The sequence below is a fragment of the Ursus arctos genome, unplaced genomic scaffold, assembly GCF_023065955.2.
Source record: "Ursus arctos isolate Adak ecotype North America unplaced genomic scaffold, UrsArc2.0 scaffold_50, whole genome shotgun sequence".
In the NCBI taxonomy this organism is placed as follows: domain Eukaryota; kingdom Metazoa; phylum Chordata; class Mammalia; order Carnivora; family Ursidae; genus Ursus; species Ursus arctos.
In genome coordinates this window covers 483,247-501,466 of record NW_026623068.1, presented here as the reverse complement: position 1 = coordinate 501,466, position 18,220 = coordinate 483,247, and the positions used below count along the sequence as shown (strand labels likewise).

Genomic DNA, 18,220 nt, shown 5'->3' with positions numbered 1-18,220 from the left:
GGTCTAGGAGAGAGTCTTCCTCAGTGTACCGTAGTTTGGTACTTTGTACGTAGTGTGCATATGCCACAGTTTGTTCATCTGTTCAACTGATGATTAGATCCTTCATTGTATCCAAGTTTTTGGTCATTGCGAATAGGCTACAATAAACATTCTTACAGAAATCGTAAGTCTCTCTCAAAATTGTTTAGTGGGACTGCTTAGTCACAAGGTGGGGATATAGTGAACTGAATGCCTGATTTCCAAAGTGGTTTATCAGTTTACACTTCCCACCAGCAATATGGTAACACTTCAGTTGCTCAGCATCCTCGTTGACCTTCTGTGCTGTCAGTGAGGGTGAGATAGCATCTCATTATGGTTTCACATTACATTTCCCTGGTGACGAATGATCTTAGTTAGGCACCTTTTTGTGTGTTTATTGGGCATTCGTACATCTTTTGTGGAATGTCTGCTCAAGTCTTTTGCCCACTTTTGTTAATGTTGTTTTTAGTTTTGATTTATTGGAGTTTATCATATATTCTGGATAGGAATTCTTTGTCAGATGGATGCATGTTAAATATACCTGAATAGGAAAATGAAAATTTAAAATATTTACAATAGCATCAAAAACATAAACTGGTTGGAGTGACTGGGTGGCTCGGTTGATAAATCATCTGACTTTTGACCTCAGCTCAGGTCTTGAAGTCAGGGTTGTGTGTTCAAGGCCTGCATTGGGCTCCCTGCTGAGTGTGGAGCCTACCCTACAAAACAAAAACAAGAACAAAAAAAGCAAACTGGCTAGGAATAAGTCTCATGATAGACATGAAACACCTTTACACAGAAATCTATAAAATATTGTCGAGAGGAATTCAAGACAACTGAAATAAATGGAAGATATACTTTGTTCATGCATCGGAAGATTCGATGTCATCGAGATTTCTGTTGTCCATGACTTGATTTATGCAAACAATGCAATCCCAGTCAAAATGCTAGCCATCTTTTTAAATTTTTTATTTTATTTGTTTTAAAGATTTTATTTATTTTAGAGAGAGAGACAGAGATTGTAACAGCACAAGTGGTATGTGAGGGAAAAGCAGCCTACCCCCCCTCAGCAGGGAGCCCCCCGTGGAGCTCGATCCCAGGACCCAGGATAATGACTAAGCCGAAGGCAAATGCCTGACTTAGCCACCCAGGCGCCCCTAGCCATCTTCCTTTTTTTTAGAAGAAATGAACAAGTTGATTCTAAAATGTACATGGAAATGCAAAGGTCTAGAATAGCCTAAAAGGTCTGCAAAAGAAGAACACAGTTGAAGAATGTACACTGCTTATTCCTGCTTAATTTTAAGACTGACAGTAACGGGGGCGCCTGGGTGGCACAGCAGTTAAGCGTCTGCCTTCGGCTCAGGGCGTGATCCCGGCGATCTGGGATCGAGCCCCACATCAGGCTCTTCTGCTATGAGCCTGCTTCTTCCTCTCCCACTCCCCCTGCTTGTGTTCCCTCTCTCGCTGGCTGTCTCTATCTCTGTCGAATAAATAAAAGAAAAAATCTTAAAAAAAAAAAAAAACTGACAGTAACGCCACAGTAATCAAAGTCTTTGGTATAAAGATAGATCAATGAAATAGAATAGAGTCCAAAAGTAGACCAATCACAAGTACTGTCGATTGATTTTTGCCCAGAGGTCAAGTCAGTTCAGTGGGAGAAAGGAAAGTCTTTTTAGTGAATAATTCTGGGTGAACTGGATATTCAGGTGGAAACAAAACGGACCTTGACCCTTAGCTCATTCTGTACACACACATTAATTTGGGATGGATCATAAACCCAAATACAAAACCTTGCACCAGGGGCACCTGGCTGGCTCAGTCCCTTAAGGGTCTGACTCTTGATTTTGGCTCAGGTCACGATCTCAGGGGGGATCGAGCCCTATATCAAGCCCTGAGTGGAGCCCCCTGTGGAGTCAAGCACTGTATCAGGCTCCACGCTCAACGGGGGTCTCCTTGAGATTCTTTCTCTAGGCCCTTCCCCCTGCACACTCGCTCTCAAATAAATAAATCTTTAAAAAAAGAAGCTAGAGCCATAAAACTTTAGTATGAAAACATGAGAAAATATCTTGACAACTTTGGGGTAGGCAAATGTTTTGTATACAGAACACAAAAAGCACTAATTACAAAGGAAAAATAGATACACTAAGAAAATGAACAGGCAAGACAGACTGGGAGAAAATATTCAGAATACGTGTTCTTTAAAATTTTATTTCGGGGCGCCTGCGTGGCTCAGTCGTTAAGCATCTGCCTTCGGCTCAGGGCGTGATCCCGGAGTTCTGGGATCATGCCCCACGTCGGGCTCTTCCGCTAGGAGCCTGCTTCTTTCTCTCCCACTCCCCCTGCTTGTGTTCCCTCTCTCGCTGGCTGTCTCTCTGTGTCAAATAAATAAATAAAATCTTTAAAAAAAAAAGTTTTATTTTTTCCAAAAGGACTTTAGATCATTACTCAGATCCATGGCGTCCTATTATTCTATTCTGCATTATCTGTTTTTTTTTTTTATTGCTTAAGACAGATATGAGACATTGTACCACAAGAACTTTCTGATTGGCTTCTCCTCCTCATCCCTCTCGTGAATGTTGGTTCTTTTTCCATTAATGTCTTCTACAGTGCTCAGAGACTACTTGCAACAGAGAGAGTAGATTTTAGATCCTGTTAATCCTTGTGAAGTAATTGGCTGTTAGATGAAGCCAGAAGGCAATTCCAGTAGCTTCCATTGGGAGGAAAAGATACCTTTGAGTCTTAATTAATTGAGGCCCAGCGTTGTTTTTTTTTTTTTTTTTTTTGAATTTTTGATTATGTTAGTCCCAGTGCTGTTTTTTGTTTTTGTTTTTTAATATTTATTTATTTATTTATTTGAGAGAGAGAGAGAAAGATCGGGATGGGGGGAAGGGCAGAGGGACAAGCACAGTCTGCACTGAGCATGGAGCCTGATCACGGGGCTTGATCTCACGACCCTGAGGTCATGACCTGGGCCAAAATCAAGAGTCAGACACGTCATCAATTGAGCCACACAGTGCCCCTGTTTTTCGTAGTGTTTTCTTTTTGCTTTTTAAGATAATTAAACACTTAAGGCCTTGCGGATCTGCTGAGGAAAGCAACGGCGCTCACAAGAAGGGAAACAAACTGAAAGTCTGTGTAGGTACAAAGTTTATTGCCCTTAAGACTTTGCTTCCTGCCTTCCATTTATAACCAAGAACGAAACCAACAAGAAATAGAAACCAAACACTGAGACTAGTCCATGCAAAAGAACAACGATAAAAATGAGAGGTAGAGCAATATCTTACAGGCCAGTATGCAGCCTGCAGTTAACATTCCAAACTTGAAAACCGATGCGAAGAGTATCGGATTGATTTTTGCAATTGCATAAATATACATCGTAGGTACGTATATATGTACGTACCCTGCGTATAAATACACACACACATCCACACAGACACCGTTTGCGCAACTGAAGTGTTGGGGGAGGGATGGAAGTCCAAGTGGGTAAGTAGGTTTGAAAAGCAATAGAATGAAGTTTCCTGCAAGGTTGCACAGCTTGAGGAAACAGCCTTGACCTCTGTCTGTAAAGCGGTGCCTTCCACATAGGCTGCTTCCGAGGGTTGTACGTGTTCCTGTTTGTCCAGCATGCGGAGTAATGCCTGGCACTGGAGTCAGCACTCAGCACTGTTGATTAGAAGTGAAATGAAGCAGCCCCAGCCTCGACCCTCACTGGCTGGGAGAGCGGGGAGGGCGCCTTCCCATTCCCTCAGACGAAGAACTGCCCGCTGGAGGGCATGTCACACCTCTCCTGGCAAGTTCCCACTGTTGCAGGTGACACTCCTGCCGATAGGGCAAAGTCAGTCAGTGCTTCTTGAATGAACAGGTGGCTGGACCAGATCCGCGTTTCCCACGGGAGAAATGTGAGATGACTTTAGGTGGCACCCCGGTAGATGTGTTACATTTTCAAAGGTATTGATTACAGGGTGTGTTAGAAGAAAATATTAGGTAGCACGTCAGAGCTGGGTGCTAAAAGAAGTGAGTTGATCTAAAGGACTATTAAATGCAGCAGGTGGTATGTGAATGTCATGAACATTTCAGGGCAATAGTGGATTGAATGAACGCTGTTAAAAGGTCTTTCTAAATCTGAAATCTTTCATTCTTTGCACTTTATTTCAATGTATATTTATTTAACTTTCTGAGAGAGAGAGTGAGAACACATGTGAGCACTGGTGGGGAGGGCAGGGGAGAGAGAAAGATCCCAAGCAGGCTCCACGCCCATTGCAGAGCCAGACATGGGCCTCAATCTCAAGAGTCTGAGATCACAATCTGAGCCACAACCAGGGGTCGGCTGCCCAACAGACTGTGCCACCCAGGCGCCCCTGATTTCTTCCTGGTGTGTCCTGCAGTCACTGGAGCATCGTGTTAGAGTTGTCATTACGTGTGCACATGGACGTGCTCAGTCTTCCTCGTGGAGTGGTTGGACTGCTGCACCCACAGCCCGTGGGTTCCTCAGTCCACGTACCATCTAGGGGCCATTTGAAGAAGGGGCACAAATCCTAATTGCTGTTCGAGAACCATCCATCGATACCTTCTGATCAGACCAAGAAAGACTCAGTAACACAGCCTACACCTGGAGGGTCAGGAGCTTGGAAAGAAATCTCAGAGCCGATGATGGCGATCTCTTCAGAAGCGCAGCCTCGCCAGTGTGCTTGGCTGCACGAAGGTCAATGCTGTGTGGAAACTCCCAGATATCCTGAAAGGGAAGACCTAACCAACCCATGTCACTCATCTTTTTCCTTTCATTCTGTTCAAATAAGTCTAAAAGGGCTTTTTCATAAACACAAAATTAGAATTCTAAGCAATAAAAACACTGGCAGTGTTTCTTCTTTTCTCAGTCTTGCAGTCGATGGTGTCTTAGAATGAAATATGACATATGGTTAGTGTAGAAAAATTTTAAACAGAGAAGTTAAAACACATATGTACACACCCCAGAAATCTCTGATGTTTCTCCTGTTTCTCTGCTGTTCTTCAGCCTCCCTGCCTGCCTTCTGCTACTGGAACATTCCAAGGCGCTTCCTGCCCCAGAGCATTTCTATCTGTTGTGTGTCCTGTCTGGAATGCCTTTTGCACAGCTCTCTCCGATTCTGTGGGGCTCCACGTGGCCTTCCCTTTTCAGGGAGGCCTCCCTTTTACCTTCTCTAGTGCAGGTCCTTCCATCCCCCATGCTGTTGTCCTTCATCTGGCATAAGCTCTTATGTCTCTTTGTGTCTGCTCTTCCCGGGCTCCCCACGGTATCCCCAATGCCTGGCACTTAGCAGACACTGGACAGGTATTGCTTGAACTGGATCCATAGTGTTAAACTGAGGGCGAATGCAGCAGCTGCTCCTTGTCATCCAGGAGAGGGCAGTAGGAAGTACAGGGAGGAGCTCCTAGAGGAAGGCAGCTTGGTCAGCTTTTCAGCAGGTAGAGCTGCTGAGTGGTGGAGCGAGTGCCTTCTTTGTGGGGCGTGCTCAGGGAGTGGCTTGGTGTTGTTGAAGGGTTCTGGCACCGGATGTCAGGGTTGGCCAGTCATTTGGAATGTTCCTTCCAACCAGACATCCATGTTTGAGGACTGTTCTCATCACTGGTCTGTGGTTCTTGCTTCAACTGCAGATGTGGCTTTTACCACTAGATGGCACTAGATGATGCCTCTGAGGACAGTGCTCATCAAAGCACCAACAGTGAGAACACAATTTTCTTTTAATTACTGAAGTATCGTTGATCTGTACAATGTTATGTCACTTCCAGTTGTGCAACATAGTGATTCGATAAGTCTGTACATTACTAAGCGCTCACCACAACTCAATACAGTCACTGTTACGGTACAGTTGTTACTATATTATTTACAATATTCCAACATCTGCTTTTGTTTTTGTGAGTTATTTCTCTAACTGGAAGTTTGTACGTCTTAATCCCCTTCACCAATTTCACCCATCCTCCCCCTTTCCCTCTGGTAACTATGCATTTTGTTTTGTTTGGAGAACAGATTTTTCATGGCACTTATACCCTGAACACACACTTCAACAAAAGCTTCAGAAAACAGTCTTTAACTCTTACAGTGTGTAATGGATACGGATATTTTCTATTTACTCTGGTTGACAGCATTTTCTAAGATGGGGATTTGCAGACTACTACGTTGATTTTATGATATGGATGGATAACAATTCTTTGTTTGAAAAGCACTGTTTCAAACAACAGAAGCTGTTCACCCGTGTAAAACTCTGTGGGTCGGTTTTCCTTGGGACAGTCTGGTCTTGTAGGTAACTGTGTCCCTTAATGCATACGCTGTGTGTTTCTGTGTTGAGTTACTGCCTTGAGTAGCCGAAGGTATGTGCTTCCTTATGGGTGTCTGTGGATGTGGGCACATGGCTGTCTGTGGGAGACGGGGGAGGACATGTTCGTACAGGATTAGCACCAACTGTACTCAAGGCAGCAGTAAGCCCTGTCAGTGGATATGAAGAGAAGATATAATATCTATGTGCTTCTGGGAGCTCAGACTGAGCTGGGTGACATCGCGCGCACACACACACACAGGCAACCTCTACCCCTTTCAGCTTACTCCTCAAGCAAATGGAAATGAGCTAATGTGCTCAGGATATCACTTAGGATGTTTCAGGGTGTAAGTAACAGAAGACCAACTCCATTTGGTTTATTACTTTTTTAAAAGGTTGATTTATTTGAGAGAGAGCGAGAGAGTGGGGGGGGGAGTAGAGGGAGAGAGAATCCTGGAACAGCCCCCTTGCTGAGTGAGGAGCATGACACAGGGCTCGATCCCAGGACCCTGAGATCATGACCTGAGCCGAAAACAAGAGTTGGCCTCTCAACCGACTGAGCCTACCCGGTGCCCCTCCATTTGGTTTAAATGGTAAAGACATTAACTCACAAGATACTCATTGAGAGGTGGAGCAGGGTCCAATGCCCACAGTGCGTTGGCGTGGCCTTGGGATCTTGGCTTCTTCCACTATTTCTCCTTTTCCGAAGGCTGATTCCACGCCTAGTTGCCTTGATTGACTTCTGAATCCAAACTGATGTTTCCTGTAGCTGGCAATGACTTCTTGCTCCTTGATAGTTTAAGTTCTTCCTCTTCTTGACTTAATAATAAATCATACTTTTTCACTTCCGTTCTCTCCAGGAAGAGGCTGACTGCTTGTGACTTGAACGTCGTCACAGTGCTCTGCTGGAATGTGCTGGCTTTTGTCAGGTAGCTGGGCTTTCATTTGGTCTGTGAGGTCCTGCAAATTCTGAATCCCCTGGTCTTTCGCTGAAAGGAGCTGAGCGCGTTCAATATGCAGCTGCTCCTGCTGGGATTGAAGATGGTCCACTTTCTGCTTCTGCTCCTGTAGAGACTGAAGCAGTCTTATCTTCCCCTGCTGCTGGTTGTGAATGATCTTCTGTTGTTCCTTTACTTCCTCCTCGAGGTCATCTTTTAACTCGTTCAGTTGGAAGACTTCACACTCCAGTTCGAGGATTTTAGGGTCAGGTACAGGGCGACTCTGTTGTCTCAGGCGCTCCAGTTCTTCTTTCAGATGATGATTTTCGTCGGTCACGGAGGTGAGACGCATGTCTTTGTCCTCCACGGTTTGCTCTAAAAGGTCATTGCTTCTTGAGGCTTTTTCTTTAATGACCTGTGTCAATTGCTTCTGCTCCTCCAAAGCAGAGGACAGCATGTCCTTGGTTTCTCTGTGGTCGGCGTCCATCTGCTCGATCTTCTTTTGGAGGTGGAATATTTCCAGGTCTTTCTCTTGCATGAGTTGGATCAAACGTGCGTGCTCTAAAGGTAACAATTTCTTGATGGTTTGCTTGTACTTCCTCTTCTCTTCCAACGCCTTCTTCTCAGCCCGACACAATTTTGCTACTAACCGCCCTTTTTCGATCTTTAAAGCCCTCACAGCAATGTTGTTTTCCAGACACTCCTCGTTGTTACGGAGAATCGATTCTTCCAGCTGGTGTCTTGCATCTTGGAGTGCCAAAACCAACTTCTGGTTTTCTGCTCTGAGATCAGAAGCAACGTTGTTCAGATTGTCGTCCAGCCGCTCCATCTCTGCAAGTTGTTGCTCCATCCTTCTAAGCTCAGTTTCCCTTTCTTGAAGTAAGTCATCTTTCCCATTCCCGGGAGACTCTTGATGTTGGAGGTCTTCGATCCATTGTTCATACTCGCATAGTTGTTTGCGGTGCCTGTCAATGACGTCTGCCAGTTGCTTCTGGTGGATATTCTGTAACACTGCTACTTCAAGTTGGTGTTCGTCTAGCTCCCTCATCCGTTGTTGTTCTAGGTCCCTGATGGTGGTCTTCAGTTTCCAAATTTCATTTGAGTCTAAGCTCTTTGGTCCCTGGGATGAAGACTGGAACAAATGCTTCCATTGTCTCACTTCAGCCTCCAGTGTTTCAATGTCCTTGAGGAGTCTATTGATTTGTGTCTGGGATGCAATGACATAAGCAAAGTCCATGTCATTGCCATGGAAAGTTCCCTTTCTCAGCACATGTCCAGTGAAAGCGATGTGGCTGGTGAAAGAAGTCTCACTGCCATCCACTTCCCCCAGGGAATGGCCTAGGCCGGAGCCCAGGCCACCAACCCAAGGCAGCATCTCTGTGGGTCATAAAACTGACCTGGTCTGCTCTGCGAAATGAATCCAGTGCAGTCGGACTACCCCACCACGTGTCCCAGTACTGCTGCCCACAGGAGGCCTAGAATCAAAAGACAGCAGGCAATTGTGGGCAACGCTCATGTGGTACCCAACCACTGCAGGCCAGGTGGCTAGGAAAGGTCAAGACCTGGGGTCTTCAGTAGGCCAGCTCTGGCCACTGGTCTTGGTCCTCTCCGCTTATCCCCACAACTTCCCATACCAGAGCTGCGCTCCTTCCCCTTCTCCCCCTGCTTGGGTGGCTGTCCCAGGTGGGCCCCAAGTGCATGCCTGCCGATGGAAAATGCACCTGGCCCTCCACTTCCCCCCTAAGTGGTATCACCATATGCAAACTCCTGTGGTGTGTGCTTTCCACACCTTATTTTTTTTTAAGTGAGGTGAAATGTGATGTGGGAAACAAAGCAGAAGAGAAATTAATAAATTTCCTACTACCTACAGCCCATTGATAACTCCTTGAAACAGGCAAGGGACATTCCTCTAGGGACTCAACTGCCTCGGTGTTGACACTTTGCTAAGGGCAAAAGACAGTCCTAGCCCAACTCCCACTCACAGGATCCTATAAGCCTATTTTAATGTATAAACATTATTTTGGAAATTTCCTTTATCTCTATCCCCCAAGATACATGTTGGGAATCATCCCTCAAGCATATGGCCCACTGATATACAGCTGAAGAGTCTCATGACTAAGGTTTTATTTGACGGTAATAAATGACCTTTTGCCAACAATAGCTAGCCCCCTCAAAGTCCTGGAAACCTTTCTTCCAAAATTCCTTAGAGACTTACACTATCCCAAACCCCCTCCCAACTTGAAAGTATGTAATGGGCCACTCCTCATGATCTCATGGCAGGTCTCTCTGCCCACGGGTCCTGTCCCCGTGCTTTAATAAAACCACCTTTTTGCAGCACCAAAGACATCTCAAGAATTCTGTCCTGGCTATCAGCTTCTAACCCTAATGTCTTTCCTACATCATATGGTGCCCGATCATGGGGCTTGAGTCCAGAGTCTCATCTTGGTGAGTACTTTTTCTTCCTTTACTCTCATTCCAGGGGCTCTTGAAGGAGTCCGGTCTTATAGAAACACTTTCCTGTCGATAGGTCCGGCTGCAATCCTCTAGCCCGTGGCTATTCTACAGGGAAGAGAAAGCCTGCCTTTTTGGCTGGAAGTTAGTACCCTGGCCGGGATGGTAAAAAGACCCAGAAACTGGATGCCCTCTCTTTATTCCCATCCTTATACCAAGTTGTCTGTCTTGTGCAGGGGACAGCCATTTAAGTGACTAGCACGGCTGCCAATCTTTTTTTTTTTTTTTTTAAGATTTTATTTATTTATTCGACAGAGATAGAGACGGCCAGCAAGAGAGGGAACGCAAGCAGGGGGAGTGGGAGAGGAAGAAGCAGGCTCATAGCAGAGGAGCCTGATGTGGGGCTCGATCCCAGAACGCCGGGATCATGCCCTGAGCCGAAGGCAGACGCTTAACCGCTGCGCCACCCAGGCGCCCCACGGCTGCCAATCTTAAGACTCCTGTGAGGTGTACTCCTGATTGATCTAATGTGATCCCCTCCACATCCCTGGTCTAGTAGCTTCTGGCCGTGGGATCTCCACTGGGAGCTGGCCGAAACCAGTAGCCGACTGAACTAAAACCCAACTGGGGACCATTTCTTAGGGAAGTTGGCTCTAAAGACCACATGTGTTGGAATGTCCCTTAGACTATGATGGATTTCTGTCTTTACTGTTTTCTGTCAATGTCCTTTATTAACGACTTAAATTACAAAATTGGGTAAGCCCCTTGTAAAACTTTTCTAGTGTTTTCCATGGGTTAAAAATGGCAGGGCAATAACACTACCTTCAGGGCACAGGACTGTAGGGCATGGTATTTCAGTCCATTCACCAGGCACCTATTGGTAGCCTAACATGCCACTGCATGGGAAGGCGAGGGACACCGGCATTCTTCCGAATGCCTTCGTGGTAAGGCAGGATGGTGATCAATAGCGATTCTTTGTTTGAGGGATGCCTCTGGTCGCTTTTGACACACGGAACCTCTGACATCCTGCGTGGGATGCCATCTGGGATGGGGGGGATTTGGTAACGGACCTTCTTTACTTTCCTGGGAGCATGGCCTCGGTAGGCTTCTTCAGTTCCCAAGGACTCTTCCTTAGGATGACTTTTAACTGGAAACAATTCAGATTGTAAAATTTAGGAAAGGACTTATCTCCTATAACACTGCATGCCCTCAGTAGGATCTGTCAGCTCTCCTCTGCAGGGAACAGGGCAGAATGTGTTTGCCCATGTCTGGCTAGTAAACTCCCTCCCAACATATTGGATGATAATTATCTGAGTACACCTAGGCTGCTGGAGGAGACACAGGCCATCCCAGACGAAGGGGACTCGACTTTCTCACTATTCCTCCTCCTAATAGATGTGGGGGCTTCTCCCTCTTTTCCCAGGTTAATGGCTGTAATTGGAGCCAGTTGTGGTTAGTCTGCCTCCGGATGGGGACTTTAAGGAACCTTCCCAAGCTGCTGCTGAAACTCCCTTTGTTTCAGGGAGATTCCTTGTCTTCTCCAGCCTGGCATGGACTGCCTGTTCCCCCTTGTTGGTGGGAAAACATGGCGTCTGCTCCTCTGTTGGAGCTGCTGAGCTCTGCAACTGGGAACCCTTTCTCTGTCTTCTGGCAGCACTTCACCTCTTCTGTCTCCCCCACCTGCCATTGCTGCACCACCTTGGGTGCAGCCTGCATAACTGGCTTCTAAACCATCCTCAGTGCCTCCAGCACCATTGGCTTCTCCTCCTACCCTATCAAGGAACGAAGAAGACCTAACATTGCCCACTCCAGATTCCCCCACCAGCGTCTCAGGTAAAAAGGGGCAATAGGGAGGATCCAGGTGGAACATAATTCAGTATTTAAGTGTGATGGTTTAATTAAGATAGACATGTCTTTAAAGTTATCAGCACTAAACATGAAACTTTTATTCTATCGAGGTTTGCTGCAGGTCAAATAAGCTCATGTTATTTGTTAGTAAAAAGATGACTAAAATGATGGTTCATTGTTCATCAGAGTTTTCATAGGTAATTGTTAAGATAGCTTTCAAAGTCTTTGGTAACCTGAAACTTTAAAGTTTTGCTTGGATGATAAATGGGATTAAATTCATTGGACATCTAGGTCTTTTCCAAATAGGATAAAATGCTAAAAAAGCATTGAGTACTAGATGTAGGTTTGTGCTTTTGACTTTTTATTGCAAAGAAACTAAGAATATTTGGGTCTGTTGGTAAACATGCTTTGTGTTTAACTGGATCATAAAATTGCCATCTAAACAGTTCTGGTGAAAACAGTTCACAACCGGTTACTACTTAGTTTTCACTGGAGACTAAGAGTGAAAAATTCTGCTAAATTAAGACTGGAAATAAGAAAAAACAACTCTCTAAGTGTAAGAAAGACACAAGGAATGGAAATGCATTTCTGTTGAAGGTAAAAGAAGGTAATTTTGTCCTAAACGAGACTGGTCATTGGGAAAGAAATGGCTTGGGACAAAATGTGAATGCAAAAGGGAAGTTGTAGGTTTATGATGGGAAAACTTTGGAAAGGATTTTAGGCGTGATCAGGATGGACTAAGATTGAAATGAATGGATTTTAAAGTATACTGGTATAAGATTGAAAGTCTGCTTTCTCTCCGTTCAAAAAGACAAGTTTTCTTAAATTGTTGGTCGGCTCTTTTTTAAACTGTATATTGGCCAATTTAGTAATACAGTCACCATTTTTAGGAATAATATTTTATAAAAAATCGTGTTTAAAATTACAGCTGAGAGAATGGCATAGGTTTAAAATCACTTTATGTTGGTCTGCTCTTGATAAGAAAATGTAGTAAATAGTTGTTTTCCCTTTGCCCAGAAAAACCAGTTTCTGTGTTATGCCTTTATCAGGTCTTTAACATCCCTCATCCTATTTAGGCATGTGCCTTAAATTTTTCTACAGTTTTAACAAACTTCCCCAAGATTTACATCGTGAACAGAGTCTCCTTGACTAATGAGGCTTGTTTGTTTGGTATACGGTCATCATCACTGGATGTTCTGGCCATTGAAGTGTTACGTGTCACAGAAATAACCGAGTTTCCTTGTCAGTTGCATCATAATGAATTCTCGGATCATTAACAATGTCCATTTCTGAGTGTTTGTCATTTATAATTGTTCTTATTCTCCTGCAAAAGGAGTTTCATCTTCAAGGAGGTTCATAAAAAGGACTTTTAGGAAAAAAATACAGGTATTCAGTATCTTTAAGATCAAAGATTTGTTCATTTGTGAACAAATTCAAGTCTTTAACTTGTCTGTCTACCCGAACCCTCTGAAATTCAAAAGGTCTCAGTAAGTTTTCTTTCTTCCATGGTGGTCATAATCATTTGCATAAATTCAGCAAGAATCTGTTCTCCTTGTAACAGGACACCATTGGAAACACTGGTTATTTTACCAAGGCTTTGACTGGAATGTCCTATCTGAGAGAGACATGCATAGACTCAGATATGACCAGACAGCTTTAAGGAATCAAGGTCGACTTTATGAAACCTGGAGCCATGAAGCCCCTTGGAACTGTTGGCCTGATACCTTGCTTACAGAGTTCCCAGCAGCCTCACCAGGTGAGTAAAGAATGTCACTTCCTGGCAGGTGCAGGAACCTCAGGATCTATTGGGGACCTCATGAAGAGGATGGCAAGTACGCGGCTTGGCTTCTGGCCTGGAGAGGCTACTGAAAGTTCAACCTAGAGATTCCTTATAAAAGTTCCAGCAAAGCAGATTCTAAAAGATCTGTATGATCAATCCTTATTCTTGCTGAGCTTATGTGAATAATTAGGCCAAGTTTGGACTTGTTTTTCAAATAAATTAGTCTTGATTTGGCTGTCTCTGGAAACGAGGGTGATTTTAGAAAAATTATGTTTCAATAACATACCTTTGCAGATGTTAAATTCTAGTTTTGATGGTCTTTGAATGTTGTTTACCTAAGCTAGACAACTTGAGGTAAACTTGAGAGAAATTGCTACAGTAGCTCATGTGTAGAGACAATCTCCTTGTTATTCTGTGGGGATAATAACAGGACCCCATGGGCATATGATTATTTGAACAGCTGAAAAATGGGATTGAGTCCCCAACAATTGTGTAACTCAGCTATCACCGTGACCAATTCTGTGTGGCTGGGATGACAAAATCACTCCTAAAAAGCCAGAGCACACCCCACTCAGCGGGGTTACTATGGACTTGTGGAGATCATGGATGACCCCACTTTCCCTATGATTGGATGGGATGATGCACTTGGGAATGCCCTTATCTCCTGAGACAAGTCTTCTCCCACTTGCCAGTGATTCCTTAGATTCCTTATAATTGGGACATTGTTAAGGCTGGACCTCAAAGAGGGCTTCTTGATGGTTTTATCCGTTAGTCATATTTATTCTAGAAGCCACCTCTTTCGCTATAAAATTGCAAGTAAAGGCTTTAGCCAAGCATACAACAGCCCTCCTGGTAAAACGAGCCTCTAAGCTCACTACGGGACAGTCCCTGACTGTAATGACTTCATATCAGGTCCAGAGTGTCTTAGAGGAGGCCGACTTATTAAATACCGGGTTATGCTTACAGATATATGCCTGAAATAATACTTAAAACCTGTCGGACTTTAAACCCATCTGCCCTTATGCCTGGACCTGACCATTGTACTTCTACAGAGCATAACTGTTCAGAGGTTATTGATCTGCTTGATTCTGGTCAACCAGATTTAAAAGATTCCCCTATCACAAATGTAGATGACAGTTGGTTTCCTGATGGCAAGAGTTTCATGGGAGAGGGAATAAAAAAAGCTGGGCATGCTATAGTGCTCACTCGTGATTGGCAATTGCCAAAGCCTTAAAAATTTATATTTGTACTGATCCAAATATGCTTTCCTAGTCCTGCATGCTCATGGAGCAATTTGGAAGAAAAGGGGATTATTATCAAGCCATACCTCCCCAATCAAATATGGGCCTGAAATTAAGGCTGTACACCTACCACCTAAGGAGGGAGCTGTACTCACTTCAAAGGATATGGAAACAATTCACTAGACCGTGCAGCCAAGCACACAGCATAAAATAAACATTAACTCTTTTGCCAGACTGAACTCCAATAAATCCCATAAGTCCGGTCTATTCAGACCAAGAAATGCACAGGATTGGCTTGTTAATAATGCGGGGGAAAATCTTTATACTCAAAAATAACCAATGGAAGCTAATACAGGGTTTATACCAAACTACTGATTTGGTAAAAAGGCCACATTGGTATGACCACCTAACATTCATTTTTGTTTCCTCTTTGGGACCAGAGGATGTTGTCTGGCACATGGAAGCTCTTTAATACGTACACGGTCAAAGCCCTAGTGATACTCTACAAAAGAGAATGGCATCAGAGGTCTTCACTGCTACACAAGGTGGCAGGTGTGCTAGCATAAAAACAGAATGCTGTGTGTACATTCCAAATTACCACCAAAGTATTTCTGCCTTTCTGACAGGGATACTCTAAACTCCTGGACTGGAGAGGGACTTTTGTCAACTATCAAAGGACTCTTATTGGGGCTTCTTTTTGTTATACTAATCGTGTTTTGCTGTTTTCTGCCTTGTCTCTCTGCTTGGTGCCAAGACTCCTTCCCTGCCATAACTTTGAGCCAACAGATATCCTTTCCACTTGGGAAGATCCACACTTGCAGTCCCCTTTGGATTCAGCTGCCTCTCTGCAATTCATCACTCCTATATCTGTAGAAGCCCCAACTGACCAACGTTGACCCACGGGTAGGGACATCTCTACGGCCCTATTCAGCAGGAAGAAGTTACCGAAGATGAGACCTTCCACCCTCAGCAACCTTAAAGGTTTAAGGGTCAAAATTGTTCAGGGGGAAATGATATGGGACACAAAGCAGAAGAGATATTATTAAATTTCCTACTACCTATAGCCCATTGACAACTCCTTGAAACAGGCAAAGGACATTCCTCTATGGACTCAACTGCCTCAGTGTTGACACTTTGCTAAGTAGCGGCAAAAGACAATCCTCACCCAGCTCCCACTCCCGGGATCCTGTAAGCCTACTTTCACATACAAAAATTCTTTTTAGAAACTTCCTTTATCTCTACCCCCGCCAAGATACATGTTCGCAATCATCCCTCAAGCATATGGCCTCACTTGATAATATAGCTGAAGGGTCTCATGACTAAGGTTTTATGAGACAGCAATCAATGACCTTTTGCCAACAATAGCTAGCCCCCTCAAAGTCCTGGAAACCTTTCTTCCAAAATTCCTTAGAGACTTACACTATCCCAAACCCCCTCCCAACTTGAAAGTATATAATGGGCCACTCCTCATGACCCCATGACAGCTCTTTCTACCCATGGGTCCTGTCCCCATGCTTTAATAAAATCACCTTTTTGCGACACCAAAGACATCTCATGAATTCTTTCTTGGTCGTCAGCTCTGGACAGTATGATGGCAAGATCAGAAACTATAAAGCACGGGACCAGAAAATGTGCCTACAAGGATATAAACACACAGTTCAAAAGCAAGCGAAGGACTAACCAAAAAAACTGCCCCAAAAAGGCTGATGAGGGACTTTTATCAAAGAAGGTATCTTTATTTTCTAAAGGATTCCTACCAACTGAAAAGAAAAACTGACACATTTCCAACGGACATTTTATAAAGAAATCCCACAGGCCAATAAAAGGAAGGAAAGCTATTCCATCTCAGTAGCACAAAGTTACTTCCCATTTAAAACAAATTCTGCCCATCTGCCAAACCTATTAATTAAAAAAATTGTAACAGCCAGTGTTAATGAGGGTGTAGGGAAAGAGAACCCTCATCTACTCTCATGAAAATACAAATTTGTAAAGAGGGTTTCAAAGAATAGTTTGGCAGTAGCTATTAGAATTCGCAAGGGACAATTCCTTAAGCCAACAAATACACACGTGTCCCTGTGCTTTCTACAACACTGTTTAACAGAAAACCATAAAAAACACAGCTATCTAAAGGACCATTGGTCCTGAATACAATAAGGAAAATGGAATTTCCAGGACAAGGAGAACTAGAAAGCCATCAGGAATAATGAGGGAGACCTATATATGACGACAGAAACACAGCCACGAGTCACTAGGACACAGAAGGAGCGAGTTAGAAAACAGGATGTGTAAATTACTCACCTTATTATAATTGCGCGTAAATCTATTTTGAAAAACATAGATTCACTCATTCAACAAATATATATTGAACTACAACCTATGTATTTATTCAGTGTGTATGTACAGTCTTTCAGCAAACACGTACCGACCCTTCTAGGTGCCAGGCACTGGACTGTATTTGTGTGATATTTATCCGTCTCTAGGTGTACTGTTCATCCATAGGAGAAAACACTCTGAACACTGGTTATCTTGGTGGGGGGAGAGATTATGCAGGGTCTTTACTTTCTACTTCATACATTTCTGCATCGATGGATCAAAGGTAATGCAAAGCGTTAGCTCCTTCATTATAGGTAATCATTCCGACACAAGTATTCACCAAATATACAGAAGGTTATGACAGCGACAGTGTGGAGAAAACAGCCAGGCCAGCACATGGCAAAGCCTGCACAGGTTCTACTTATAATCTGTAGGAGGGAAACGAAGGATGGGGGAGATGTTCTTTCTGGGAGTCTCTTCACCAGGAGCATGACTGTGGCACTGTGGTTGCACAGAGGCCTGTCTCGCTGTCTCATGTTTCCTGTGTTATCTGTGTCCACCATCCCAGAAGGCCATCCTCTCTGGGCATGTCCTCTGACCTGAATTATTAGTAAGCCCCCTGAATACTCTGCCAGACACAGACTGAAAACGATGGAACATTCTGGAAGAGGTTTACCTTGGACTGAAAGGCTTAGAGGTGAGCAGGGAGTTGCTGGAAACACTCATACTTAAAACGTGAGGGGAAACCCGGAGCACAGGGGCCGAGGAGGTGATATAACAGGTGGAGCAGGTCAGGTACAAGACAGCGGGGAGCAGTGCGGGGGGACTGGAGGATGACAGCCCCCCTCCATGAAGCAGCCACCTAGGACTTAGGGTCTGATGCTGCCAGATTGGATGTTCCCAAGGAAAGCTGGAAACAGAGATTTTCAGGAAAAAATCTATTTTGCACTGGTTGTAAATCACTGAAACCTGTTTTGTAGAGATTGAAGAACGGGGACCTATGGACATCTGTTTTAAATCCCTTCACGGTAAATGCGATGCGGTATAAACGTATCAGCAGAAGCATATGCTGTGTGACATCATGGGCGCTCACACGCAGGTGCAGACAGACACACACACACCCCTTTTAAAAGGAAAAGGGGAAAAAAGCAAAGAGTGTTCTGTAGTGCACATCGTACCACGTAGGTTAAGGGTACTTGCCGATTTGAAGTGGATCCTCCGAATGTAGTTCTGTAATGGGTTGTGATAAGAAAGGCTTGACTCTGTGGGAAGATGGGAAAGAGAGAAATGAGTCAAGGAGCTCAGTTTCAGCAGAACCGCAAACACCCACTCCAGGAACGG

At 44.2% G+C, this 18,220-nt stretch overlaps 1 protein-coding gene across 17 annotated transcripts in view; it reads right to left on the bottom strand.

Moving 5' to 3' along the window:
• Positions 1-3,148: 3,148 nt before the first annotated feature.
• Positions 3,149-18,220, bottom strand: part of LOC130541832 (thyroid receptor-interacting protein 11-like) — a 108,125-nt gene continuing 93,053 nt past the window's right edge. For 10 of the 17 annotated variants that reach the window (XM_057307599.1, XM_057307591.1, XM_057307593.1 and 7 more), the window contains one exon: positions 3,149-18,141. In XM_057307599.1, the coding sequence (XP_057163582.1) occupies positions 7,140-8,621 (1,482 nt within the window). In that variant the 5' untranslated portion in view covers positions 8,622-18,141 and the 3' untranslated portion in view covers positions 3,149-7,139. The remainder of the gene's footprint in view (positions 18,142-18,220) is intronic. The other 7 variants (XM_057307587.1, XM_057307586.1, XM_057307588.1 and 4 more) reach the window with 4 other exon arrangements.